At 33.3% G+C, this 14,134-nt stretch overlaps 1 protein-coding gene across 2 annotated transcripts in view; it reads right to left on the minus strand.

Moving 5' to 3' along the window:
* LOC124354151 (roundabout homolog 2-like) overlaps positions 1 to 10,551 on the minus strand; it is a 430,871-nt gene extending 420,320 nt beyond the window's left edge. Inside the window, exons 1-2 of one of the 2 annotated variants that reach the window (XM_046804403.1) lie at positions 10,326 to 10,551; positions 6,691 to 6,892 (exon numbers count right to left, since the gene is read on the minus strand). In XM_046804403.1, coding sequence (XP_046660359.1) covers positions 6,691 to 6,763 — 73 coding nt within the window. In that variant the 5' untranslated portion in view covers positions 6,764 to 6,892; positions 10,326 to 10,551. Of the gene's footprint in view, positions 1 to 6,690; positions 6,893 to 10,321 lie in introns of both variants that reach the window. The other variant, XM_046804402.1, reaches the window with a different exon arrangement.
* Positions 10,552 to 14,134: the final 3,583 nt, after the last annotated feature.

Here is a 14,134-nt window from a genome sequence, read left to right on the forward strand (position 1 = left end):
TGTTGTGGAAGACTTCGGACAACTAGATAACGTATGACCCTTAAAACTCGTCATCAGGATTACAAATATTGGAGTTTCTCATGTTTTGGTTCCACATTAGACTTTCCCTCACGTCCCACTCCGACGTGTGCTTACAATAAAACTTTCCGGCAGTTCTCTACAGCTCTCTAATGTTCACTAACAGCAAAGTTCGCCCTTCGGTCTGGACCTTTCCAAATGTCTGCTACTGACGAGACGAGACGAAAATTTGAGTCCTAGGCCGTTCAGTCTCTACCCGGAAATAGTTTCATATATTGTAATTAAAATCGACCATTATAATGTTTTTACCGATGCAAGTCTTAAAATATTTCAAAATACCTCCAAATAAAATATTCTCTTTAAGATGTTGCTTTATGTAATAATGAATTCTTTCTGATTAGAAACATGTATGATGGGCTTCCAAACGGATTTGTATTCCAACAAAATTTGATTTATATTCACTCTATCCAATGAATTTATGTTGTATGGATTTGGTAAAAAGTCAGTGATTCACATGTATTATTCTTACAGGCAAGAAGAAACTTAATTAAGGACAGAATACAATTTTATGTTGAAAATAATAAGCATTCGATAATGAAAACTAACCAAAGTGGCCGCATTTAAGTAATTTTTTTATAAAGAAATTGGTTTACTTCACGTTAGAGATGAAACGTTGGCGGGTACTCATGACGCTGTGTTATAATCCAGACATGTATGCCCTAAGGACAAAGGCACATTCGAAATGTCTGCTTTACCAACAGCATCTTATATCCAGATGTTGTTGATACAAACTATATTTTTATATAATGTCAAACATAATTTCGGATTATATATTTTTTTTCTTGATAAAGAAATTTTGTAAGTAATCCAAATCAACTTTGCTATTTATAATTACTGATCGAATATTGTTTTTTTCAAAATCGAGTTATTAAAAAAATCATTCTTCTTTTTATGCTTGATTTTACCAACAAAATGGAGAATCGCCGACAGAACGAAATGCAGTTTGTCACTTTTTACCGTATTCCTTGCAATTATTTTAAGCCACCTTTGGACTTCAAAATCAATAAGGGACATGATTGTTCTTGCACCAAAAGGAATCTGTGTATCGCTTTTAGAACAATTTTTTACCGTATTTCATGCAATTTTGTTATGCTGTGACCCTTGGACCTCAAAATCAATAAAGAACATGATTGTTCTTGGACAAAAAGGAATCTGTGTATCGTTTCTAGAATCATTTTTACCGTATTTCATGCAATTTTGTTATGCTGTGACCCTTGGACCTCAAAATCAATAAAGAACATGATTGTTCTTGGACCAAAAAGAATCTGTACATCGTTTCTAGAATCATTGTTACTGTATTTCATTCAATGTTGTTATGCTGTGACCTTTGGACCTCAAAATCAATAAGAGACATGATTGTTCGTGGACCAAAAGAAATCTATGTATCGTTTCTAGAATCTTTCTGCCAAGGTTATCGTACAAATGGTTTGACAGACAGAAATAGACACGATTTAATGAAGGACCTGATGGGTCCTTAATAAACAAAAACTGTGTGGAAAATGCTCAGATTTCGCCAAACCAGCAGCGGCCACAAGAGCGTCACCGAAGATACTCATTAGCGCCGTGTTATCCTGCGGCTGGATCACACAGCCGTGTAGCGACGGACGTCTCTATCCTGTGGTGCATCCTTCCCTGGCTAACAAGCTTCATTAGCTAATAGAGATAGCTATCGCCTGAGACCGGTGTACACTCGACAGGTTGTGGAGAGAAAGTTGGCGGAGAGTTGTGGGCGGTAGCGGTCACCACGCAACAAATCGACAGATTAATACAGATGAATCTCTAAAATACAGATGACGATGATGATGAAGAATGTAAATAACTTTTTGCATATGCTAACTTAATTCGATCCCTGTCCTCTTTCGAATTCCAACCTTGCCTTCTTCAATTCTTGGTGTGTACATCCTATATTGACTACGAAGCCCCTACAATGCAGATTTTCTTTTGAACCACTATTTTCTTATATGCTTCATATAACAAATGAAATGGATATGACAAAGCCAGAATGAGGAAACGAGAGTACAAAAAAGGACAGGAAAATGAAAGCGTCGACCCAAAATGAGAAATCAGCGACAGGAAGAGTTACAAACTCCAACAATGAGACCCTAGGACGTATTGGGCCGTAGATCATGAACAAGTTTTAAATTGTCTAATTCACACTTATAAAGGCTAAAATAGATTCTACTAAAAGTAAGACTATGAAACATTATTAATTTAAAGAACAAATATGTAATGATAAAGCAGATTTTCTGCACGATATAATATTTATTGTTGTTTTGAGAATTTTATTTCCTTATTAGAATTACATAGCTCAAAATTATACTGTAATTAGACGGAGAATATTTAGTATAAATGACTGTTGTGGTGTGTAATTATTGTTATTGACAAATCAACGTTTTTATTTCAATTATGAAATATATATTTAATAGTTGATTCAAGATAAAAGTCAAATTTGAAAAACAAGAAATATATAACGCATAACTCCTTCTGTAAACAGTTTGAGTACTTGATTAAATCAAATATTCTCTTGCTGCATGGGGACACCGACTTGCTGCAGACTTGATGCGCTTACATTCCTTTTGACATGTTTGTCGATCAATACGGGGTAGAATAGTCGGCTTCCGAATGGATGAATGGACGTTTATTGTCATATTACATCTTACAAGATCCAGCTATGCTGGTAAGACAGATGACACAGTCAGAAATAGAACAATAATATATCTAAAACTAAACATTATTAATAAGATGTACTTAAAATCTGCACGATAAATATAATAAACACTGAAAGTTATCTACCAATGTGGTATCATTAAAAATATTATAAGATAAATAAAACCATATCCGTCAAACAATTTTGTTTGATTCGTCTCTTTTTATTAGTAGTAGTACATAGTATTAATATATTATCAACAATAAGATTTCAATTTAAATGTTTAGTTAATGCCTGAATAAAATCTAAAATAAATAACAATACTAAAATTTTCTTATGTGAAAAATTAAAAACGAAGAAACAATATTAATATTTTCTATGTCAAAAATGTACACCCTTAAAGTATTAGTCGAATGACGTTAAAAGTATACCACACCATGGTGTAATAACGATCATAAGAAAATTCGGGTATTACGTATTTTTATCGAAGGGTTTACTTGTTGGCAAACCATGAGAAAGTTTGATTTCTAGAAGCCAGATATGCATCGATAAAGTTTATTTTATTTGATCAAATAATCTTCGACCTATCCAGACCCTCGTGAAATGAAACATTAGCGCCTGGTTGTGTCTCGTGAGATTTTCCAAAAACGGACGGTATTAATCCCTCGTTCCGATTTAAGCCCTAATCGAATATTGATGACTGACTTGTCAGCCTGTCAGGGCAGTACTGACAGCTGTCCACGGATACAATCAGAGCAGGACTGTCACCCCGCTGTGACAAGTCGCCAGTTTTGTGTCTGGTCTGATCATGTCAGAGAACCTGCTCGTCTAATAATAGGCCAGGAGGCGAGAACCAATTTACATTGTTTAAGCACAGAGCCTAGTTTTGTGTGTAATTTATTGAGAGATTTCCTTTAAGAAAGCAATTGCTTGTTAACCGCGCTAGTTTGGTCGAAGTCAAAATGGAAGATTACAGAAATGATAAAAATGAAAAATATAAAACGATAGTATTTTAAGATTATCTTTTTGAATTGACACATTTTAAACTATCAACCAACGAAATAAATAGCGACAATATACCGGAAAATGACGACTTGTCCATTTATCTCGTAGAGACCACGAAAGAGTGCAGTTGGTGGCGGCCAATACAATGAAACAGGCCGTACGACGTTGCCAAACAACGCGTTAACTGCCACCAAACACGGCGCTTCTGTTACAGCGGGGAGCAAGTTAAGCAACGTCGCTCAGTCCTCATTGACTCCTCCAAGGTCAAGCGCCAAATAGGCTCCTCCCTCAACTGCACTCTCTAGTGGTCCCTACTGTAGGTAGGCTACTTGACGGTGGTTTTAAGTGTGACGAGCTACAAAAATGTAACCTGAGAAATAAATTAGTATTCAATAGTTTACCAACATCAATTTCATGAAAATAGATCTTTTTGTTTACACAATGCAAATAAATTGCTTTTCTGCTATTGGACTATTAAATCAATATCATAATTCCAAATTGGTTTTACTTCGTTTACAATAAAAGAGATAATATAAAATGTACCTATGAACTTGCCTTATGGCCCGGTTGTGTAAACTGGTTGACTTATTACCCAGAATTGTCATCCAAAGAGAACGAATAATCGCCACAAACGTTTATGTATACCGACTAACATGTTCGTCATTAACTAACTATATTGTTCGTGCAAGAAATTATACAGTAAAATTGATTAAAAGGGGGAAAACCTCTATAAAAAGACATGTTTACCATGTCGTAGACATACTGCTTCAAATTGTTATCCACACATTTATCTTGGTAGGCGATAAACGAAAAAAATTCAACTAACGTATAATATGGCTTATTTAGATTGTCTCTTAGATTGCAGGTTCTTAATGATTTAAATATCGCACAGTTAGTATATTTTTAAAATTCCATAGTCCATATAACATAGTTCGTCCTGCAGAAACATAACTTTTTGATCAACAACACAAAATTAAGCAAATTGGTGTTAATCAGAAAATGGACCAAAAAATAACAGAACATATTTTTTTTATACAAAGTTTTAAAGGCTATTAGAACCAACTTGTTGTTATAAAACCTATTTACTTATCTGATTCATATTAAATAGAATACATTTTTGACTCAGGTTTGGGTAAAAAATACGAATGCATTTGTTAATATGGATGTTTATAAAATTTGCAGATAAACATTTTAAATGTTGCCATCTTTAAGTTTAAATTTTTATCTACAGTTTATGAAAGCTATCATATGCTCTCAATTTTAATGTTAACGATTAACGATTGTCGAACAGTCGAAAAATAACGTTTCAAATTGATTCATGAGTATTTTGAAAGCAAAGAAAAGAGGTGAGTGGGAGTCCAACTAAGACGACAGCAATGTATTCCACTTAATATACAATATTATGAATAATGTACAATATTATCTTTAATACATGTAATTTGTTGTATTTAGGAAAATCGTGTATAATAAACTCTCCAACCAAAAGCATTGCTGAGGAAGGCTTAATATGTCAAAGAAATAATCTAAATTGCAGGATTAAATTCGGCAAGGTTTGCAAACTCAAAACGACACTAATTAATTTTACTAAGACAATTCAATTATTCTAATTAAACCATTGTATACCAAGTATGGGATTTGTATAATCCAGCTCAAGCTTACTTAGAAAGAAAATGTGTTTGCATTATAAACTACGGAGAAGCCGCTTACCCTGGGATTGGAGCAGCATCATCTAATATTGACGAGTACTACGGATAAACTAGATCTCGGGGAGTACTTCCCTCAAATCTCTTTCCCAACGACATCTCTGCTGAGTTTCACTTATAGTTTTCATGTATGGGACTAAGATTTGCGTACTTAAAGTATCTATTTTGTACTTTCTCTAGGGGATATATATTATAATAAGAATATTATGACCTGAGTTATTCTTGTTTCAGTAACTATTAGAAATTGTGTAAGAGTAAATCATCTGATTAGTTCATTTCACTGTTTTTAACTTTCACTCTGGTTTTATAAATTTTATATTTCCTGAGTTATTCTTGTGTCAGTAACTGTTATATGGTGTAAATGAGTCATTCCTCTGAGTAGTCTTTGCGCTGTTTTTAATTTTCTTTCCCAACGTTTTTAAGAATATTATATTTTGTCAAGTTAAGTCTCTACCCTGTAATTGAATTACATTCTAGTAAAGCTCTGTCAAATAAAAGGTTAACCTTTTGTTCTGGAAATAAATTTAACAGTTCTCTTCTATTTTTATGTTATTCTATAACAGTTGAATGTTTATACTTTTCAGAATTATGTAGTCCAAACCCCTTACATTAGATAAAAAATTATTGAAGAATTAGTGTATAAGCCCAGTGTTAGTTGGGACATTTTTCTAATATGATACGTTCAGTAGATGGAGAAACGCCTGGTAGGCGTTTAATCACATTTTAGTATACGAGTAATGTGTATTGACTGGTATGTCCCTCAGCCTTCCAAAGGCCCAGATGACGATTTCTAGCCAACTTGACGTAGTAGTCGAAAGTGAGTAGCGCCGACAAACTGTATTATTACTAGGCTAGATATTTCTAAAAGCTGAAAAATTTGCTAAAGGTGTTAAAGTTGTCCGTAATTGCTAATTTGGTAGTATAATCAGAAGCGATAAGAAGAAAAAGGAAAATGAACTATGGCCTTAAATTTAAGGACAACAGATTAAAGAGACCATTCTGGGTCATTTAATAGGCTAATATTAGAAATGATGAAGGCAGTTCATATCATTACATTAGTAGATCCTTCGACTACTGGAGGAAGAACTATCCTTCAACAGTTTATAATTGCCACAACTATTCAAGAGGCATGTGCTGCTTAAACTGTATGTTTAAAGCGGCAATAAACCTTTGACCAGCAAAACAAAAATATTAAATACATAATGTAAACCTTAAAAATAAAATTATTTCAGCACATATTTCTGCTTTTGTACTCACCATTGACATCAGACAGGTTCAAAATCCAAAGAGTGATAAGCAATGCGGCACGAGTCACTAACTGGTTGGCCATAGTACAACACTAACACTAACACTGACTTACGCACTAACACAACACAACACGGGCATGTTCACAACTGTCGTCACGGGCACTAACAGCATCCCTAAGGTTCTAACGCCAGGTCCTAGAGGCAACACATTCCTGCAACAGAAGCTCATTGTCAGTAGGATGAAGAGCAGTCAGGAGTTGGGGTAAGGTGACACACAAAAGAAGGAATGGAGAAAGGAAGTTGGAACATGATGTTAGTGGAAGAGAGCAATGTAAACCTACACTAAACTCGCTTTAATGGAAAAATCCACATAACCACTGTAAACTTTGAAGCAGAAAGTGAAAGTAGATTATGTTTACTAAACGAAGGTAAGAATGTGAAGCTTAAGACAACTAGAAGATCCACTATCCTGTACTCATGTTATCTTCCTACCCTTTATCTTCTTTTACACTTATCTTTGATCTAAACCGGTATTATTACAGCTGTTTTAATACAAGGAACACTAAGAGGAATAAAATACGAAAGATCATTGAGATCGCGTAAACTTCTAATTGAAAGATTAGACATTTTTAACATCTGTTTGAGATATAAAGAATCCTTCAATTTTCCTGTTTGATGGCACACTTTATTAGTATGTGTGCTCCTTAACTCATAATAACGGGAAAACAGCTTGGCATTGACATTTAAATAGCACCAGTGTTAGAAGGGTTCTTTGTATAAACAGGATCAATCGAACGTCAACCTTTTTCTAGCTTGGAATTGTAATCAGGTAATAACGTCTATCCCTTCGACATGTTTTTGAATAACAGAGCAGTTCATATCATTCATTACTCGTGGCTTTTGATCTATCCTGTTCAAACGTGTCCTCGACCTTTAACCTCGGGAAAAGGACAAAGGGTATCAGCATAGAACTTGGTTAATTCCATTTAAAACATACCAACAATAGATAACACTCGTTTTTCGATACATTGAGTAGTTTCGAACTATTTATCACATGAGTAATGAAATGAGAATGTAAAGTGACATGAGATTAAAATATCTAAGATTTAAAATTTAATTTAAGATCCCACAGCAAAAAGAGCGTTCAGATTTATATTTTGCAGAACTTTAAGTATGGGGGAGGCGTGCGATTTTGTAAAAGTTGTATAACTTTAATGAGACATTTGTTATACAATCCTAAATACCTGGAAAGTAAGTGCATAGCTAAATACATGCCAACATAGGCAGATGTACGCTCCACAGTAATTGCCGATATAGTTGTCTGAACTGTCATTTCGATATATAACTGTCTTCTATCAGAAATTAGCATACAATCAAATTGAAATCCATCACGTATAACAATGAATGCTTTGTTTAATATGGAATGAATGTAATGTAAATAATATTGTTTCTTATCGTTAAATGATCTTTTTTTAATTTAATAGCGTGTAAATAATTAACATTTTCTTATTTGTTACCTCTTTTAGTATTTAAATCTTAACATTTTTAAAATCACCACATAAAACTTAACTACCATCCAAAATATAAAACGTATTCCCCAATACGTCATCATAATATATTAAGACACAATATGACGTTATGAAGACAATGGGTTAAAAACGAATTATTTTAAATATGTACGTAGGTAAATAATTTTGATTAAACTTAAGCCTTTACAGTAAAAAAAGTTGTACATTGCAATTTAATTATCAATAACAGAAAAATATGACTGCATTTGTATTCACATTACCAGATTGAATTAAACAAATATGTATTTTTAATCATTTCCAACAGGGGCGCTTACATGATTCAAAAAGTAAGTTACTCGATTTTTTAAATATGCAACCAAAATACACAACCTACCACTGGTGGAAAGAAAGCATTTTAACGCCAAATTGTTCCTGTTTTTATTTCCCCATCCCGATTATTTTAATTTTCTTTTTATGGAAGTAGACAAAACACTGTGCTTATTTCACGGACTGATAAAACAGATATGCCACTTTCAGTATTAACATTAAGCTAATTTTATTGCTGAGTTGGAGTTTGAAAAACAGCTTGTGATAAATCGATTTCAGACTTTATCCATTGTCAACAATTAATTTCAGCTTTGATCACTGTTGACTATCACGATAAATGTATTGAGTAAACCAACTAATGCTCTTTTATTGTTTTCACAAATATAACAATGGATAGTTATAATAAGATAATAAATATAAGTTAACCGCTTCAAATAACCGTATTAAATGGAAAAAGTGTTATTAACAAGCTTAATACAGTGTTTAAATGTTTAAAGTGTCACATGTTTAACTACAGTTGAAGAATTTCTTAGGTTTTTCGTCTCTTCAAATTCATACATTTACAACCAATAAACTATTATTTTCTCATTACATTTAATTATGTATTCGAGCCATCTGCCTCTATAAAGCTCAAAATTCAAAATGGCTGCGAGCTCCTTTCAACACAGTCCTAAGAGTACAGTTATCTTTTATCAATGGAAATATTCAATTCTTACAGTTTGTCCTGTGGTTGACGTTCACAAGACGATATTTCGAACTTCGCGACTAAACTTATTTCTGTGTATTTTATTCGTCAAGTAGAAATAAAATATGAGATATAAGAATAGCGCAAAAATATCCTGAAAGGATAGTTGTTTCCAATAAACGCCTAATCGTCAAGAACATTTTGTCGCCATTTTGTCTTTACTATGCATCTGTCCGGTTAGAATTTACATTTATTATCCGAACACAATATACAATTTTTTATGTTTTAATATTTAAGTACCTAGTATTCAATTCCGTTTCCCGAATTTGAGAGTAATTCTGTAAATAAACTACCTCTTCATAACTCCTGTCTACACCAATTTCAGCTTGAACCATAAATTAAAAAGGAAAACTAAATTTCGTCTATCGCTAATTGTTATTATATAATTAATTGCTTTTAAACTTATTGTAATTTTCTATCTTTACACCCTATGATCATAAAATTAACCGATATAGTTTATTTATTATATTTTCGTATTATAGAATAAAACGTCCATAATAGTTTAATGAGATAAGTTATTGATTTAACAATGTTAAATATTACATTTAGAACTACAGCTATTTTATCGTTATCAACAAACAAGCAAGCAACCCTAAATCGAACTGTGGAAAACCAATTATTTAATTATGTATATTACCCCTCATTGAAGCATGGTTTAAATGTAACTATCCTTAGCATTAGGCTATACTTCAAGGTCATAAATACTCTGATTATTTATTCATTAATCCTATGGGCTACATCAATTTTTAATGAAAGTTCATTTCGCTAGCGTAAAACTTTAATAGTTTCTAAAAGAAACTAAAAGTAAAAGTTATATAATCATTAAACTAGTGATTAATTAAGCTAATGTGATTAGTAATACTATAAAACAAATGGATAGTTTTATATTTGATGTCAAGATATTTTGTTTGAGTATTTAATCAAAAACGAAATTTGAACACCAGCAGCGCACCGATTAAATTGCTTATCTTTTCAATTTAAACAACTTTTGAGTGTTGTAAATATATAAAACATTGTGTTAAATCTGAAAGACATTAAAAAAAGTATAGACCGCTGCTTACCTACTTAAAAAGATGTTTTATGACACCGAATTAAAAAAACACTTGTTGCTCACTTGAGAACAGAAACACCATAAGAGAATACTGATAATCCAAAGAATCCAGTTTAAATTCAGAAAAGCCAGCACAACACACAGGTAAACATGTACAATTGAAAAGTCACGGAGTGAAAAAAAGTTTGCCGCGTGTAAGACGCAGTGCGACCCCACAAACACTATCCACGGACACTTCAGACACACTGGAATCCAGATGAGCGCTCAACGCGGCGCGCGCGACCTACAACTCGCTTCGTGTGTTTCCGCCGCGGCCCGAACACACCCGACAACTGCCAACGTCCAGCCATGAAATTAATCCCCTGTTTTGGACAAGTCGTCCAGCTTATCATAATATATTTATCAGATAGTGGAATTAACACCTGTTTATCATCGGGTCGTTTCACAGGTCCACAATGTTTTTTTTCTCACTTTTTGTTGATTTTTTCCGTATAAAGGTTTTAATATCTGCAGTGGTTAAATGAATCTCATGTCTTACATAAATTTAGATTTAATCTATAATTTATGCTAACGTAATGGTATATTATATTATAAGTTAATTACAAAATGTGCTGTACAACCATTTCGAAGTTGACTATTACTTTTCAATTTTTGGGACGTGATATATTTCGTAGGATAGTCATTTTATTTACGCTTACGGCACGGTGTAGATTCGGGACAAAGTTTATGGCTTTAACTATCAAATACCATTATAAAATGCATTACTTCAAGAAGTGGGGTTCAATCCGACACAAATTCGTGTCCTTCTACACAATAACACAATATGCTTGTCTGTTTTATTTTCTGCCGTATTGAAGCCTCATCTTGATTAATACAAGTTACATAAGCCCTAGGACGAAATTACGTGTGTGATTACATATATTTGCTATCGGTATCCAATTACAAAATGCGAAACCCCAGTTTTCCAGAACTGTTTTAATGCATTCTTGTTTAGGTACTTGTACCTTCAACATAAGGATCATAGTGATGAACAAGCCACGGCCAAATTTACCAAGAAAATAGTATTGTAAACATATAGCCAATACTTAAAATCCAAAATCTGGGAAAGAAATAGACGAATTTTCACTGCATACCAGAGAAGTAAAGACTCATTTATAACGTTCAAGTGTGCTCAACCTAATATTTTAGAATTTGATACTTAATGAAGAGGACAAATAGAAGTTTTTAGTATTTACTTCAATAAATGTAAATTGAAAATATAAATAAATAAATATGCATGAAAAATATACATAATTACGTTATTTTTTTTAAATTATACATAGACTATAACTATATACAGTTAACAACACTGTACAATATATCCAAAACTTCGTACAGGTTGAAAAATTATATAATGTTTTTTTATATCCTTATAAATTTAGGGTGAAGATTTTTTCAAAATTTGTTTCTGAGTTGATAGATATAATATTAAAGAAATATGTTTCATTCTTCTAAAGATCAAACTAACTATTCAGTGTTCGCTTTTCATCGTTTCAATGAACTTTACTATTATTCATTCCATTAATTCTTTTCAATTAAAATAAAAAGAAACTGTTGTTACTATGCCACTATATTTTTCAAACAACAGAACCAACCAACAGAGGTAATTGTAACTTGTATGCAAACTCAAAACTACTAATGTTCCATCCCTATATTTGCTTAAGGGGAGTAGACCAGTTAAAACTCAATTTTTTTGTTTTTTTATCGATTTTGTAGTTTTTCAATAGCTTTAAATGTCCTCTATGTTATGTATATACTGGGTGCTTCAAAAAAATGTATACACACATTGAACTTCCATAGAAAATTTATTTACCGTTCTACAAAGTAAAATTTCAGGAAATTAGAAAGCTTAAAGTCCAATGTAAATGAAACGTAAATAACAAATGTTAATACTGTTCAAATTGGTGACCTGCAGCATCAACACAATTCTGAGTACGAGTCACCACTGATTCTGTACATCGTTTAAAAACGTCCAATGAGATTTCTCTACACACAGCTTGAATCTCATTCCAAAGAATGTCTAGGTTACGTGGTTTACGTTTGTACACCTCATCTTTTACTGTGCCCCATAAGAAGAAATCCAGTGGTGTAAGGTCTGGAGAGCGTGCTGGAAACTCGATTGGCCCCCTGCGTCCTATCCACTGGCCCGGCAAATTTTGATCCAGGTAAGCTCGTATGTCCCTGTGATAGTGCGGCGGGGCACCATCTTGTTGAAAATAAAAATTATCATTACCATATAATGCACGAATGGCAGGAAATATGGAATCAGCAAGCATTGTTAGGTAATTAATACCAGTTACAGTACCTTCAAATCGAAAAGGTCCAATGAGTCCCCTTGAAGACAAACCATACCACACATTTACACCAGGCAAATTTACAGCTTTTTCAATTGTAATGTGAGGATTGTCTTCAGCCCAGTAAACACAAGTTCTTCAGCCTATTGACAGTTCCATTAAGTTTGAATTGGGCTTCATCCGACCAAATGATGCTACCCATAAATTCCGGTTCACGTATCACCATCTCCTGAACCCATTCACAAAATTGCAACCTTCGATCTGGATCGTCGTCACTTAGCTGTTGCACCAGCCTTGGAATGTAAACACGATACTTGCCTCTCTTCAGAATGCGTAGCACGCTGCTAGCACTTACATTACTTTCACGTGCCCCTTGCCTTGAAGATTTGTTAGGAGAGCGTTGAAACAGTTCCAAGACTGCCGTTGAAGACTAATCACTTGTAGCTGTTCGAGGTCGACCTGAATGACCTTTATGCACATCACACACTGTTCCATGAACTTCGAATTTGTCTCGTATGCGTGTAATTGTTAATCTTGAAGGTGGTTCTGTATCATAATCCCTTCTCCACTGTCTTTGAACTTCATTTACATTCTCAAACTTCCAGTACCACTTAATAACCTGCTTATGTTCTTCAAAACTCAAACGTACGTCCGCCATGTTGATATTACAAATTCCAACTAACAATATAACATAAAGGGACGATTATGCTACCACCTGGCGATGAAATATAACATTAGCCTTGTAGAGCGGAAAAACTACGATAGTTTAAAGTGCGTATACATTTTTTTGAAGCACCCGGTATATATATATATTCATATATTTTACGATGGTAAATTGGCTTAAAGTAATATTTTCTTCAGGCATACTTCAGCCTCATAACCAAATACTGAGCGCGATGCAACCGAGCATTTCTATAACACCAAATCTAGTAGTTCTTTTTTACAGTACTAGTGCATTGGTAATGTTACACGATCAACAGTATTTTAGAGGTATTGAGCACCACAGCTCCTCAGTTCTAAATTTTGACAGATGTAGTTTTCCATGATTACAGTTTCATTTTTGGACTCATTCATTTTTTATTTACATAATATAATAGCCTAAGCTATATATTAGCAACCATAACATTACGCATTAAAAATTCTAATAACTTACATGTTCAGACCATTTCAATACATTCATAGATCAAAGGTATTGAAAAAACATAATTCTAGCATCTTTTTCTCTGTATTTTACTTTTTTTTAATCTTGCAGAATACGAAGAACGGAAAAAGCCTTAGAGTAGTTTTACAAGAGGGATATCAGCAAATAACATCAGTAAAAGATAAGACTAATGAATGAATATGCAATAGAAAAACTTCAGGCAGTATAGTTTCTTACTTGTTCAATACAACATTTTAAGTATTACTTTTTCTACATTTTCTTTGTTTTCCGCAACTGTAATTTGTAGTGTATACGTAGCATTATTTCAGTAACCGTTAGTAGTACAGAC

Source organism: Homalodisca vitripennis, chromosome 2 (assembly GCF_021130785.1).
Source record: "Homalodisca vitripennis isolate AUS2020 chromosome 2, UT_GWSS_2.1, whole genome shotgun sequence".
In the NCBI taxonomy this organism is placed as follows: domain Eukaryota; kingdom Metazoa; phylum Arthropoda; class Insecta; order Hemiptera; family Cicadellidae; genus Homalodisca; species Homalodisca vitripennis.